The sequence below is a fragment of the Camelus ferus genome, unplaced genomic scaffold (assembly GCF_009834535.1).
Source record: "Camelus ferus isolate YT-003-E unplaced genomic scaffold, BCGSAC_Cfer_1.0 contig732, whole genome shotgun sequence".
Lineage (NCBI taxonomy): Eukaryota > Metazoa > Chordata > Mammalia > Artiodactyla > Camelidae > Camelus > Camelus ferus.
In genome coordinates, this window is record NW_022589675.1 from 77,372 (window position 1) to 92,817 (window position 15,446).

The following is a 15,446-nucleotide window of genomic DNA, read 5'->3' on the forward strand; positions in this document are numbered from 1 at the left end:
TCACAAATACTTTGCACCTTGTTCACAAACCATGAACCACCAAGAGTTTCTTTCTAATTTATAAGCTCTATTTATTTTCTTAACATGTCTAAGTAATCTCTAGAATCATGACTATTTAGAGCCCACAGAAGTCTTTAGTATCTGCTCAAAATAGCATGTAAACTGTTCTAGACAAATGGGTACTTCTCTCAGCCTGTGGAATCTCCAAGAAGTAGCTTTCAGACTCCTCCAGTGTGATGGGTTCTAGGTCTTACCAATCCAAACAGAGCACCCGGTGGACTGCTCAAAATCGACCAAAAGCCAGAATCACTCCCAATCTTGTGACAAACAGACTTCAAATAATCAAGATGACAAATGATAAAGACCCTTGCCTCTCAAAAAGTGGAAAGATTGGAACTGCCTTAATCAGAAGTACATAAAAGGCACAGTGCAAATACATTCAACTTTCATCTTGGGGTCGACCAGAACAAGAGCCTGCAGCCGCCAGAGGGTAAATTTCAACTACATCGTGAGAATGGCTCTCCTCACCAAGGGTGGTCAGTCTGAGGAACAAACGTATGCAAGTCAGAAACTTAAATATCACAAGAAGGAGGCCAATAACAATATTTGGGTTGTTGCACGTCAAATGCAAGGCTCTCTGCTGTACGTTGAGTTGCGTCACTCAAAAATCCATATGTGGAAGTCCTAACTCTGAGGACCTCAGAATGTGGCCTTATTGGAAAAAAGGTCATTGCAGACGTAACTAAGATGAAGTCATACTCGAGTGGAGCGGCTCCCGAATCTATTATGACGGGTGTCTTTATAGAAGGGGGAAATTTGGACACAGATATACACACACCCGAGGAGAACACTCCATGGAAATGAAGCCAGAGATCAGGAGATGAGGCAGAAGCCAAGGAAGGCCAGAGATGCCAGCAGACCGCCAGAGCATGGAAGGGAGGCCTGGAACCAATTCTCCCGCACGGCTCTCAGAGGGAATCATCCCTGCTGACACCTTGACCTTGAACTTCTAGCCTCCACGACTGTGAGAAAATAAAGTTCTGCCTTTAAGCCACCTGGTTTGCCGTACTTCGTTAGGGCAGCCCCAGCAAACTAACACAGTCATCAAACATCACACAAGTTGCGGTGAGCAGCAGAAAGGCCTTTCTTTTCTAGGTTTAACAGTAAGGTTGTCAGTTTTGGAGTGGTGATGGTATTCAGGCCATTTTGTTTTGCTCTTGCCCAAAACATCACGTGTTAGTGGCAGGCAGTGGGCAAAATTTTGACTTGGTGGTGTGTCCTCAGAGTGCAGAACACCTCCTCGGAAGGACAGCACAAAATCACAAGCCCTGGCTGCTTCTCAAGGCCTCTTCCATTTGCCTGTGGTTGGGTGACACAGGCCCATCCCACACTCAAGGGAAAGAGAGCGAACCAGGCAGTGCAGTGAGGGAAAGCCACTGGCCCCATCTGCAGGAGCCAGGGAAAGAGGGCATGGCTCCAGTTTGTCTGTCCTTCAGTCTCAAGTCCCCTTTCTCTGTCAGCTGCTCAGAATACCATCTCCTCTAGGAAGTCTTCCAGGATTTTTCTTAGCCAGACAATGGCACATCTTTGGGGTCTCAGTGTACCATGAGTGAGTGGTTTTCATGTCTGTACTTCCCACAGGAGAGACCATCCTTGGGAGCAGGCCCCAGGCTTCTGTATTCCCTTTTGCACCCAGCAGACTTTTTTCCAGAGGCTTAAAACTAAATATGTGCTATTTAACTAAATAGTAATTTCCCCCAGAATCTGCTCATATCAACCAAGAGAGGTAATTTAGAAATGCCCTATGAATATAACATTCTGAAATTTTCCATCAAATATGAAGCAATTACACAATTTCAGCTTTGTGTCAGACCTTTAATAACATTTTAAATTACTTTTTTTTTAAATTACTTTTTTTCACTTTAATATTTTATATCTTTTGTTTGTGATGATCTTACTTCTCACTTTAAATAAGCATTTGGAGCCAGTGATTCTGTTACCTGAGGAGTTTCTCCTTGGCTGACGTTCCATAATATTCTCTCTTTTCCACAATCTCCAGACTTTCTTACAAAAACACACTGTAGACAAAAAACGTACCTGGGTCAAACTGAATCAGCTTAGATGGAGTTGTGGTGAAATCTTTTCCAACTGTAGCTGACACTTGGTTGACCTGAAGAGGGAAACAAACGTCTTTTTTTAAATAAAAATAAATATTCTGTAATGCAGACATATCTAGTCTAATCTCCTACTAGACTAAACTCGGGCTTTTAAATCTGTTTTTAACATAAAGTGTTTTTCATTCTAATAAGTCACTTTCGATCCATCTTTCTTAAAGTTAAGTTTTTCAAGACTAATTTCTATGGCAGTAAAAGCAAAACATTTTATTTTTATTTTTCTGCTTCTCCTTTATAAATGCTTCAGTTATCGGAGGAACATGAGTTTTAAACAGCATTTTTGTCATCGTTATAAAAATTCTTTTATTTCATCGCCTTCTCTCTGTCCCAACCTGGTTCTAAAATAGTGCCTGGGCAGTGAGGGAGGGGGCCCTGAAGAGAAGCAGAAGCAGGGACTCCTGACAGCCTGAGTGCTGATCTGTCACCAGCCTGGAGGTGTCCTGCGAGCTCCAGGACACTGAAAGCCTTTACACCAGATGGCTTCCTGTCTGGATGAAGCCATTCCCCTTCACAGGCATGAAACAGGGCTCCATGGGGATGACAGCCCCGGTGAGCAGCCCCACAAAGGCCATCAGCACCCAGAACCGAGGGCTTGAGAAGCTTCGTCAGGGAAGTTGTTAAAAAAAAAAAAAAATCGCTCTAAGTAAGTTCATTTGGGTCATTTTTTTACATTCCACCTTTAAGTGATATCATATGAGGTTTGTCTTTCTCTGTCTGGCTTAAAAACAGAAAGACTCACAAACATAGAAAACAAACTTATGGTTACCAAAGGCGAAGGGGCAGAGGGGGATAAATTAGGCATCTGGGATTAGTAGATTCACACCACTACATATAAAATAGATAAACATCAAGGTCCTCCTGTACAGCACAGGGAACTATATTCAAAAGCTTGTAATGACCTATAAGGAAAAAGAATATGAAAAAGAATATATATAAATATCTGTATCTGAATCACTTTGCTGTACACCTGAAACTAACACAATATGGTAAATCAACTATACTTCAATTTTTAAAAAAAAATTGCTCTAATTTGAAGAGATTGTTGACTGATCCCCTGCTCGGCACCCCCAGGGCTGAAAGACAGGTGATTTAAGGCTCTGAAGGCACGGCCTCAATTCCCCCCCAAGGGAGCCTAGTATGTAAGAATAGTGTCCTTGGCTGGCTTGGAAATGAGGTCGTCGAACGAGATGTCCAGGAAAGGGGTTAATCGGCTTCTTCACTTTCTTATACAGGACTGAAGTGCACAATTAAAAACGTATAAACTCCGGGGGGAGGGTACAGCTCAGTGGTAGAGCGTGTGCTTAGCACGCATGCGGTCCTGGTAATCTGGTTATGGCAGAATTTACGTGCACAAGGTTCTGAGGGTGATTTGAATTTATTCTTGTAATTGAGACTTAATTGAGATGCCACTTTTCCCCCTTAGGGGCCAGTATCAGTGCTTTTTCCTTAATCTGGTTATGGCAGAATTTACGTGCACAAGGTTCTGAGGGTGATTTGAATTTATTCTTGTAATTGAGACTTAATTGAGATGCCACTTTTCCCCCTTAGGGGCCAGTATCAGTGCTTTTTCCTTAGATGGAAGAGTACGTCCCTAGTACCTCCATTAATTAAAAGTATAAATTAAGTATAAATTCCCATTGCTATGGCCTCAGACATCATCTCCACTTCTCACCACAGGCCCTAACACCTGCCAGTGGTCTGCAGCGGGAACATTTTGCTCGAGAAGGGTATTAACTCCCAAGCTCCCATTTACTCTTTCCTTCCAGCACCAAACTCCTCCTGAACAACCTTCCACTGCAAAGGCCGCCCGCTGCACACCTGTCCGCGCCACACGCTGCGGCTTCATTTCGCCGCACGGCTCCCGCCCGTGCAGTTCCCAGCATTTACCGCCACGGAGTTTACAGGGGCCTCCGCGGGGAAAGGGTCGGTCTGGGGCAGGGTGCGCGGAGAAGTCGGTCCACGGAAGGTGCGCGATTCAAACCAGGGCGAACAGCAGAGGGTAAAAGCGCTTTCCTCTCGCTTCTCGCCGCCGAGCAGCCGACAAGCTGTGGTACAAAGCCGCAGGCGGCGCCGGGCGGGCTGGTCCCTGAAGGCCCCGGCGGCGGCGTGAGGAAGGCCTGCACACTCGGCCGGCGGCCTCCCTGGGTGCGCTCAGCTTAAGCAGACAAAAGGTTCCCTGCCACACCGCGCGTGTTCCTTCTACCGGGCACGCTGAAGGGGCACGCGCCCAGAACTCCAGACTACAGCATACGGTGCTTTCTATGGAGGACCGGGAGGGGATCAGAAAACCATCCAGGCAGATTCTTTCTTTTTCCATAAACAATGTGCTGGGAAATTACAGGGGACACCAAGTTATCTGATGCCTTAATGACAATAAAGCACCGCAGTTCTGGGGAAAAGAGCCCATGTCCAACGGAAAGAGAAATACTGAGCCTGGAGACGGTAGAATTTACGTGCACAGGGCTCTGAGGGTGATCTGAATTTATTCTTGTAATTGAGACTTAACTGAGATGCCACTCCCTGCCTCCCAGAGGCCAGTATCAGTGCTTTTTCCCTTAGATGGAAGAGGGGACTCTTTAAGGCTCATTCACCATCACTAGTATGTACAAGCATTTCATGCTCTCATCCTTGTGAAGTGCAGTTTTTACAGTGACTCCTAAAACGTCCTTCAATTCTAGAAGCCACGGATGGTCCATGTCAGTGGAAAGAAATAGCAAGGTGTCTGGTCCAAAAGTGGCTCCTGAAGATTCCTTCCATCTCAGGGTGCCTGTATTGACATACGGTCTCTTAGATTTGCACAGCTTGGGTAACCCTTAAGATAGGTTTGTTTCCTGATTTTTCTCATCTGCTGAGACCACAGGAAATAATTCTGCTGTGATAAAGCCACCTGGGGACTGAAACTTCCATACAATTTTCCTTTCTAAAGCAGAGTTTGGCCCAAGTTCACTAGGTTGGACATATCTCCAACTTCAAGAGTTAAAGGCCACATTTGGAAACTAAAAATGGGTTAGAAATATCCTATCTAGGAGGTAATGAACCCAGAGAAAGGGTGGAGGGACGTGGGATCTTATACTTAGAGCCTCTGCGGTAGAGCCACACTCCTGCAGCTTGACATTTCCTTGACTACTATGAACTTTTCTAAGGAAATAATCAAAGGCATCAACCAGCAACCTAAGTTTTAGCTTGAAAGTGCACAGTTTAGAGTTGTTACCTTTACACTCACAAAGGCCGAGTCCATGGAATCTCCCTTTCTGGTAATTTCCAGGGGCAACAAGCCCACGTTCTCGCAGACCTCATATTCGGTCCGTGACCACTCGATATGGGACCACTTCAGTTCCAAACTACGCAAGTAAGGAAAAGAAGAAAGAAAATCATGAGATGTTAAACACTATACATACATTAGATAAACAACAAGGTCCTACTGTGCAGCACAGGGAAATTTATTCAATACCTTTTAATGGCCTATAATGAAAAAGAATATGAAAAGGAATATAGATATAAATACATAGCTGAATCACTATGCTGTACACCAGAAACGAAAAATATTGTCAACACACTGTACTTCAATAAAAAATAAAAAATCATGAGACATGCATAATAGATGGTGGTGGAGACCGTCTGCTGGGTACCAGACTAAACCATGGTCCATATCAGGTGGTAGAGGTCGTTCATCAACCTGCACCGAAGCTACAAGTTCCTTCCACTTGTTTGGTACATATTAGTTCACAAAGAAATTTATTAACATTATCTCATTTGATGCTCTCAACAATGCTGCGAGGTAGACACAGCAAGTGTTAAAATTCCATTTTACAAATGTAGAAATAAGCTTAAAAGTCTATCAGAGGCCACAGTTATTAATGATAAAAAAAGGGGGGGGGCTTGAATTTGAGTGTTTTGAAGGGAAAGGAGCAGGTATTAAGCTCAAGGAGATGTTCATTCTTGGAAAGGACATTGACATGAAGTCTTCTCCCCTATTTTTCACTTCCTTCATTGGAACAACAAGACCTCTTTCCAGGCACAGATCATCTCCAAACTTGGGTTCAGTTTAATAGCAAGATATCTTTGAGGATGTGCCTAGGAATTAAGACGTGCATGTGTGTGAGTACTGTTCTCTGTCCCTTCCCCTGTGCAGATAAAAGGGCTACACTAATATAACTTGGAGGCAGCTATACAACTGAATAAACCTGATAAAGAGAGGGTGGTCTTTTTTCCCCGCACCATATTTAGTGATCCCAACATCTGATGATGAAAATTGACTTCTTTAATCCTCATAGTATGGAAGGTACTTTCCTTCTTTTTCTTTTCTTCAGAAAAGAAAACCAAGTTTTAGAAAGGTTAAGTAACTAGCTCAAAGGCAAAAAGCTCTGACTAAGCTAACTGAGAGCAGAGATGGAATTCCCAGCACCGATCTGAAGCCAAATGTCCTACTCCTTCTCTGCATCCTTCTTCCCAGCTGCAGGGCCTCATGATCTTGCCGGAGCTCAAGCAGAGGGCTATAATTTTATCCTTACCCTGGCGTAGTTCCCCTTTTGAGGTGAGAAAACTTGAAATATTTCACCTAAACATTTCTCTCCAATTATGTTCTTACATTTTTTTACCCCCTGCAACCTGCAGCCATAGAAAAGACAGGAGCAATCTTCACTAGGGCCATTTAACACACTTCCACTGCTTTTGTTTTATTTGTTCCCCTTTCATTCTCCATCTACAAAACCCTCGGGGTTTGCCTTCCTGCATTCACAGACTTCCACTTGGATGCAGGCTCTTTCCTCTAGACTTTTAAATTTACTTCTTACCAGTTTTGTTTCCCTCGCAGAACTAGGAAGTCTGGGTGCTACCGTGTTCGTGTGGAGTTCACAGACTTCCCAGGGCTCTCCAGACTTCCCAGGAGATCATTCATATTAGAGAGTAAGTTTATCCTCTAATAATCACTTTATGTCCTTGCACTAATCATGTGTCACAGTTGCACCCTATAGATTAAGTTCACTAGCAAAGCAAACTCAGTGGCACTGTCTCCTACGCCACTGACCATGGGCCAGTGGGACGAGGGTAGTCGGGGAGCGTGGAATTATTACAGAGGTTCGCGAATCTGTATGAACATATATGTTTATTCAATCAATAGATATGAAATTCATTGTTATCGGCATGTTGGACCTCGTAAAATTTTGACATGAAAACAGAATCCTTATATAATATTGGGACCCTCATGGGTCTCTGATGCAACTAATTTCAAATCTCACATGAAACAGATCAGGAAATAAGTAAATAACTATGCTTAAAGAATCAAAGATAACAAGCAATAAGGATATTATAACTGCCAATAGAAATAACGTGTTGCAAAAAATTCCTGAAGGAGCCAGCTAAACGAGGGAGGAAAATAATCAGCAAGAAGGACGGGAAGAAAAGACAGAAAGACGAAGCAGGAAGGAAAGAGGGGCTGTGGGAGCGAGTCAAATAGATAAACATGGATGGATTTCAGCTAAGTCTCAGTAAGGCTCAAATGAGTCTCAATGTCCAATGTTCTAAGAATCCACTCGTTGCTAACGCTGACCATGACGGGGAAGAAACCTCAGTGTCGCTATGCAGGTCCAGGTGACCTTGAGGCCAGGAGTGAAATGTGATCTGATTGCTGGTCTATGCCCTGAAGTGGGTCGTGTAGAGTGCGGTTCAGCTTCAAAGCATTAAGGGTCTTGGTGTTCGGGAAAGCTTACGCATACCCCTGATACATGCCATTAGAAGGCTGCAGAATGCTTAGAGGGCAAGGTTGTCATGACACAAGGCTCTGTTTTATTTCCTTAAGACTACTTCCTACAAATAATAAAGATCGATTGAAAAGCCATGAAATTTAAGCCAGGCTACATATTTGCCAGAAAAATAACGTAAATCACTGAAGCGCTTGCATTCCTATAGGGTATGTGTGACACACGGTTTGAACGTGCTTTTTGTTTTCTGCAGTATTGTATCTGAGGGGATCTCTCGACCCTGAGACTGTGGTTGCTTCAACTCTACACAAACACCGGGAAGAAAAGTAAGCAACGTAGTCAATCCCCTGGGACTTCTCCCTGCAAGAAGCCACACAGCTGCACCCCTGGCATCATGTAGGTAACCAGAGGCAGGAGCCCAGGAGAGACGTTTGGAGAGCTCTGGATGCGGAGGTGACATGGAGACAAGGGTTGGTTCAAATCTTCACATTTTAATGATCCTCACATGTTTTTTTTTTTTCCTAGCCCTGATTTACCCTGGATTCGTTAGCCATTATTGGACATTTTTAGCTAGAGAGAAAGATGGCATTGATAAAAGAGCATTCTACCACAAATCATGATTTCTTAACACACTTACGTGCTATTTTCTGAGGCATGCGCGTGCTTCTCAACACTGGGCAGTGTCTAGAGACAGCTCTGATTGTCACAACTGAGAGGAGGGGGGGTGCTACTGGCATTTAGTGGGTAGAGCCCAGGGAAGCTGCTTAACATCCTGCAGTGTCCCGACCCCAACTCATCCTCCACCCCTGGACCACATTAAAGAATCGTCTGGCCCAAAATATCAATAGTGTTGAAGCAGAATAAAAAATATACACATTCTCTTATTTTGGTTCATTTATATGAAGGAACAATGAACCAAAAGAAACATCTGGGATTAAGACTCTGGTTTGGGATTTGGGACGTTAATCTAGGTTAACAAGAGTATGTGAAAAAGGTGCCTAGCTGCTGGATGCCTCAGTTTCTTCACTTCCCAGAGTATAATAATAATGAGTCTGTACTTCAAAGGGGTTAAATGAACTTTAATGAACACTCATTAAGCACTTTGAGTTTCTCAGTGAAAGGTTTTATGAAGCTAAAATTGTGATTAAATTAGTCCTATAACTAGATCTTCACTTAAAATCAAGCAGCACATGACTTAAGAAAATTGAACTGTTAAAAGACATTTTTCCAAGTATTCAGTCTAAGACTTAATCAATTCAAAGAGGATGCTATTAAGCTCCATAATTTGATGCTACGAACACCTGTGTTTTCATTTTTGTCTTTCTCTCATGATAATGGGGAAACAGCGCTTAGGCCAGGAAGCAGCAAAATGAGTACCCAAAACAAGTGCTTTGGAGTCCGACACGTCTTGCAACCACATATTAGTGTGTCATTATGGTCAGTTACCCAGTGTCCCTGGACCTCAGTTTTCATTATCTTTAAAATGAGGTGAATTACACTCACATCAAATGATGAAGATTAAAATCTGTTAATCTGTATAAAGCACCTGTACACAGTGGGTGCTTAATAAGTGCTATTTCCCTTCCCTTCCGCTGTGGTTTTGTAGATCTAGTCTGGAGACAAATATTTTAAGTTCTGGCTTGCAGCTAACGTGAAAGCTTTACCCAGCCAATGGTTTCAACCTCTTCCCCTCCAATGTGTTTCATAAAAGTTGCTAACACATTGCCAAGTTCGCCTGCTAAAGATTCCTTTTCTTTTTGATTTTTTTTTTTTTTTTGTTCCTTCTTTTTAAGGCCAAGGATGAAAAGTAGAATAGGTAGATGAGGGTAGCCAAAGGGAGGAGAAGATTCTGAGTGCCTGGGATCACGCAGCAGCCGGAGAGGCAGCCACTGAGTCGTGAGGACCTGCAGCCTGGGTCAGCTTTTCTTTTGAACATCACCTTTTTCCCCAGTGGGCACAAGAAAGAGGTCAACATGGAGCATGTGTTAAGAAAGTGTTGTGTTGGTCAGAAGCTGGCTCCATTCTGCAGTCTGCAGAATTGATTTTGGTGAATGATGTGGCTCCTATAACTTAGTTTGCAGACCGTCTTGAGTTTCAAACTGCTGCTGGAGCACAGACGTGAGCGTGTGAGCGAGTCACGCCAAGGCACGAGCCCACGGGACGAGCACTCACTGTGCGGTCAGGTGGTCAGGGTGTGCTGTGGGCTCTGCCACTCGTTCACTTAGTGACTTCTGGCCAATTACTTAAATGCTTTGAGCCTGATTTCCTTATCACCCTCAGAGGATTGTGTTTTGGAGATTAAATTAGGCAACATATGTGAAAGCACCTAGCACAGTGCCTGAAATTTAGGCACTGAGCCAAATCGGAACCTTTATGCAAATTTCCATGGATTTCAGTTATACAATAATTTCTATTTACATTAAAATGTCTCCCAAATGTATCCCATGAAAAACTTGTTCCATGAGCTATTGAACGGCAGGGCTCTACAGTTAAATCAGGTTGCAATATGTTGCATATTATATCTCTCTCTGGAAGAGTCCCAGTGCATGCGAGCATCTTCATGATTCTGGGACGTGATGCAGTTAAACAGCATGCCAGAGAGCAGGCAATAACTTGATTACATCAAGATGTCCTAACAGCATTTCTCATGGGATATCTATTGACCCTTCGGGACTGATATTCTATAGGAATTCTACAAGTACAAAAACTCACTAGTAATCAAGATTCTGGGACAACCCCCACTGAATACAGGTCCTTCTTGTTCTTTAAAGAGCCTCCTTTCTGCTCCAGATTGCACCTTGTCCCTTCAGCTTTATTACAGAAGGTTTTCACTTTTCAAAAACGTGGAACATTTATCTATTAATCTATTCTAAGCCAAACAAGCATACAAAGTTCCATAGCATTTAGTTTACTGACTAATAAGCATATTAACTGTTCACTTTGTGAGTCATCCCAGAGTCAACTTTTAGAGATAGCCCTGAACTGGCCACCAAATGTCTCTGCAATACTTTTTTCAAACAGTCAATTGTTGTACCCACATGAATGGACAATAGTAATCACCCCCACAGGCTAAGTTTGCTAAGGACTTTAAACATACAAGATGCTTTCATACGTTTTATCTCATTTGTTCCTCTGAACAAACCATGGTACTGTCTCCACTTTACAGATGAGGTAACTAAGGCCCAACCTAGGTCAATGGCAGAGCCAAAGCTCAAACTCTGCTGTTTGGCTCTAAGTCCAGTGCTTTTTTTCATGTATTAATTATTCCATAATCCCCAGCGTGTTAGACCTGGACCGCACACTCATATTGATACCTGTAATTTGTATTTAAGGCCCTTGAGGAGTAAGTATCCCCCTTTCTTGCTGCCTTGGTGGCCAATGACTGGAGAGAAAGAAGGGAGGTACGTCAGCTTAGCACGTTCACTAAGAGCAGGCGAGAAGTCCTTTAGAGCAGCGAGGAAAACCACGCACTCGAAAGCCATACACCCTGGGCCTAAATCGTCCTGGCTCCTTCACGAACCAGCTGTATGAGCTTGGAAAAGTTACTCCTATCTCTGCGCCTCACTCCCCTCACCTGTAAGTTCTGGATTATGGCGGCACCTAGCTTATAGCTGGTTGTGATGATTAAGTGAAGAACAATGAAATAGAGCAGAAAACTATGTTGTAAACGCCTGTGACTTATACTATATATGTATCTACAGTCTTGCTAACTGTCCTGGGAAGACAGACCACTATTTATAACATTGCTTCCTACTGGGGAAGAAAAAAAAAAAAAAAAAGCATTTCTTGTTCCAAAAAACATGTACTTACAAATGAGGTTAGGGAAAATTATACCCTTCAAAACTTACAAAATCAGTACTGAGTAATTTCGCTTTCTCCTTGCCCTCCCTTAATATATGTCAGAATCAAATCAAAGTTACTTTGGCATTGATGATCAGTAGGCATACTGTGCACTGTGTTCCCCTGGTTTCAATCACTGCACGCTGAGTTAGAAATATCCTCAGCAGAGGTACCTGGAAATACGTATCCACTATAAGCAGGAGCCAATTTTAAAAGCCTCAGTTAAAGTTATAGATTCTGTAACTCTCCAATAAACTAGGGAATTATTTAAAATCATAAATCGTCTTCAAAAGCGATGTCCTTAATAGCAATGAGGAATAAAGAGGGGATGCAGGTGAAGCAGTATCAACTTAGCTCTTTCAGGGAAAAAAAAAACAAATCTCTGGCCGCTATACTGTATTCAAGTGTGGAAGACCTGTGGTCAGCATTCGGTCAGGAGCAAGTCTGATTAATACTCTTATGTGTTTAGTTGAACTATTAAAAAGCAAGTGAAATCAATTTATTAGTATTTTTGGAGTAGGATTAAAAAAACATTTTCTTGAGAATCGAGAGATACTTGTCTGAAACAAAGTAGGTAATATATTTCCTATAAAGACTGTAATCTCAAGGGATCCTTTCTCTTAGGCAAGAGCATTTTAATGCGAGGTAGGCATCTGTTTTAGTTTTATAGCATCATGATCGTATTTCAGTGTCAGGGACCAGGTCTTCCTTGCTTCCCGGCTACTTGTACCAGGCATATAGTAGCCACTCAATGAAAAAAATCTATGGCAGTTATAAATCTAGGCCATGTACTAGAGGCAACAGAGGTGGGACCCTGGGAACATGTTTTGTTAAGGATGCGTTTTTTTTCTAACAATGACCACAGAGACCTCTGCTGGCGAGTACTGGGACTACAACTCAGGATCAGATTAAAAAGCAAGAATGAAGAGGGTAAAGGCGAATTTCTCAATTTTCTTTTCTCCCTTTGCCCGTGTTCTGCGGTAAAAGCTCCATAAAGAAGCCGTCCTCACAGCGTGTAGTTGGACTAGGATAGGGTGAATACTAAAATGAGGGTAAATAAACAACTTTTCTTTGAGGTGACTAGGAAGGATATCAAACTTAAAAAGAAAAAAAAAAAACACAGCACATGGAGAACTGGGCTATGACTAAACTTTCTGTGATCATCTGACAGCTGGTAAGTTATTCAAGGTATACCTTCCAGAAAAGTCCAGAACGGGGACCCAGTGAATGAAATCACTGTGGTCTGTTAATCTTGTTAATTTTGAGGATTTGTTACTCGTTATTCTGAGGGTCATACACTTTACACAACTTCTCCGTCATTTAATTCCTCCCCAAGTCTGTTTCCCTCTTCACACTGTCCTCATCTTACCTATGAGAGGTTTATTAACTTACAAAGGCAGTGCTAGTGGTCATTTGGGTATTTTGGGGTTTTTGGAAGAGAAGATGTTTTGCTAAACCTCCCTGACAATCTCATTCTTCCCGGCTCTAAATATTTTAGGAGACTGTGGTTACTAACGTGGTCCTAGAGTGACCTCTTGCTGCACAATTTGTACATGAGCCCACAAGCTTAGTCCTAGATGCCGGTGAATTGTCAAGACAGAAACCTCTGTGTGTATGAAAGTGTATATGCATTTACATGCATAGAATGAATGACTTAGCTCTACACAAGTGAGCTTTTTAATGTTTCCATGTTCTGTAAAGCTACTGGCTTTCCCATTATCAAGTAGTAATAGAAGTTTCCTCTCCAAAATGAACTCTATGAGCTTGTGGAATGTTCTGTTTGTCCTCTTAGACTGTGCTTAAAAAAGAACATTTCACTTTCCTAATCAGATACATTCTGGACATTACATGCAGGACTATTGAATGAGCAAAAGAACTTACATTTGAGGAGTGGCAGAGTTTCCTGTGGGGTCCATGACTTGGAATTCCATGGTATCTGAATTCACTTCCAAAGATGGGTTTATGATGTAAAGAATGGTCTTACTGTTTAAGTCCTTTTGGCGAAATTTCTCATGGATAAATTCACCTACAAAAAAGAAGCAAATTATTTTCATGGGTAATCAAACAAAGCGTTAGCTAAGAGCTGATAAAATTTTATAGCTAGTTTATTTTAAACTCATCTTTAAAAATAGCCAAAGTGTATATATTTTGAAAGAGATTAATATAATGTAACTATCTTAAAACTCAAATTCAATGAAGTTAAATTAGGCTTTGAAATTACTTTGTCTCAGAAGTATTGTACATTAAATATAAAAATAGAGAGCAAGAAGGAAGATATGGTAATAAAATCTAAAATTCTGTACCATCCTGTTTAGTGACATAAAATGATCATTGTTTTCATAAAGCAGAAATAATATATAATCCGGAGAAAACATTACACCAAAATGTTTGTTTTTAATGAGCTGACATTTTTCAGAAGTCATGATAGGAAAAAATGAGTGACAAGTATGAATTTCGTCCTGACAATGTGTGTTCCTGTGAATATATCGCAACTTTTTTTTTCAATAGCCAGTTGTAAACAATAAACAGCTGTGTATCAGTATTGGCTTCTCCCACTCCAAGATGAATTTAGGAAAACTCAGCTTCAAACCCTCTTTAGCACCAATATTGATTTATAAACTGCATCTATCAGTAAGCCCTGGGGAGTGTGCACCAAATGGGCCTGCATTTAATTAAATTACCCTCTAGCCCTGCCAGCCCCTGGGTGTCCTAACGTGAGTGATTACAGGGATTCAGGAAGGCAGTACCTGTTGTGGTGTTCTCCAGATGTCCGTGTTGGGGGCCTCGTAAAATCTTAAAGATGATCTGATCGTCATCGGTGTCAGGGTCCGATGCCTTCAACACGCGGGACGTGATGTAAATCCCATAACAGCCATTTTTCAGGAGCCCCACTTGAGAAGGGGAATACAAATGTGTGATGGAGGGGGCTGCTGTGTCCAACTGGTCCACCTGAATTGTCAATAATGACGCACAACATTACACAAAGGCTTCTCATCTGCGTAGGGCTTTAGTGGTTCAACAATGACAAACTCTCTTCAATTTCAGATTCCTTATCCTCCTCCTATGTTAAAATCTCTGCTAAAGACTATCTTTTTTTTGCAATATCCTCAACAAACATCATAGTGCCTGGGACGGAGGCCAACTTTCTATTGTAAACTTTGACCCAGCTTTATTTGCCCACCGTCTGACTCCGCCATTAGGATATCAGCTCCTTGAGGGCAGATACCATGTCTTCTTCCCCCCACGTACGTACTCCCTGCACCTGGCCCAGTGCCCAAACATAAAAAGAAGCTCAAGAAACACCTGTTGAATGCATGCATTAAAACTGACCCAAGGATTGTATTGCAAACTTAATGTTAGTTACACAGAAGGACAGCTCGGTTTTCCCAGGGTTTGGTGATTGACAGAAACAGTTACAACGGTCTACAAATGCACTGAACATTTTTTTTTTCTTGTCATGTCTTTGTTCAAACGGGAAAATGTTGAATGAAAATAAACATACCTCAGTTAAAAAAGAAAGTGAAAGATGCTTACCTATAGGTATTCGCATTTTCGTTTCATTGACAATGAGAACCGGGTAACTAAACAGATCACTAAGGTGGGTTCAAGTTGTGAAGACTGTGGTGAACGATTACTCATGAGGGGGAGAGGGACATAGGTTCAGACACCACAAAGGGCCTCATTCAAGGGCAGTATGGAGCTCAGTCCAGCGTACAAAGGACTCCTGCAGATT

At 42.2% G+C, this 15,446-nt stretch overlaps 1 protein-coding gene across 3 annotated transcripts in view; it reads right to left on the minus strand.

Annotated features, from left to right (window-relative positions):
* The window catches only part of FREM1 (FRAS1 related extracellular matrix 1), a 148,637-nt gene that overhangs the window by 22,060 nt on the left and 111,131 nt on the right, over positions 1–15,446 (minus strand). For all 3 annotated transcript variants that reach the window (XM_032476392.1, XM_006192891.3, XM_032476375.1), the window contains 4 exons: positions 14,461–14,662; positions 13,595–13,739; positions 5,386–5,515; positions 2,098–2,170 (listed from right to left, as the gene is read on the minus strand). In XM_032476392.1, the coding sequence (XP_032332283.1) occupies positions 2,098–2,170; positions 5,386–5,515; positions 13,595–13,739; positions 14,461–14,662 (550 nt within the window). The remainder of the gene's footprint in view (positions 1–2,097; positions 2,171–5,385; positions 5,516–13,594; positions 13,740–14,460; positions 14,663–15,446) is intronic.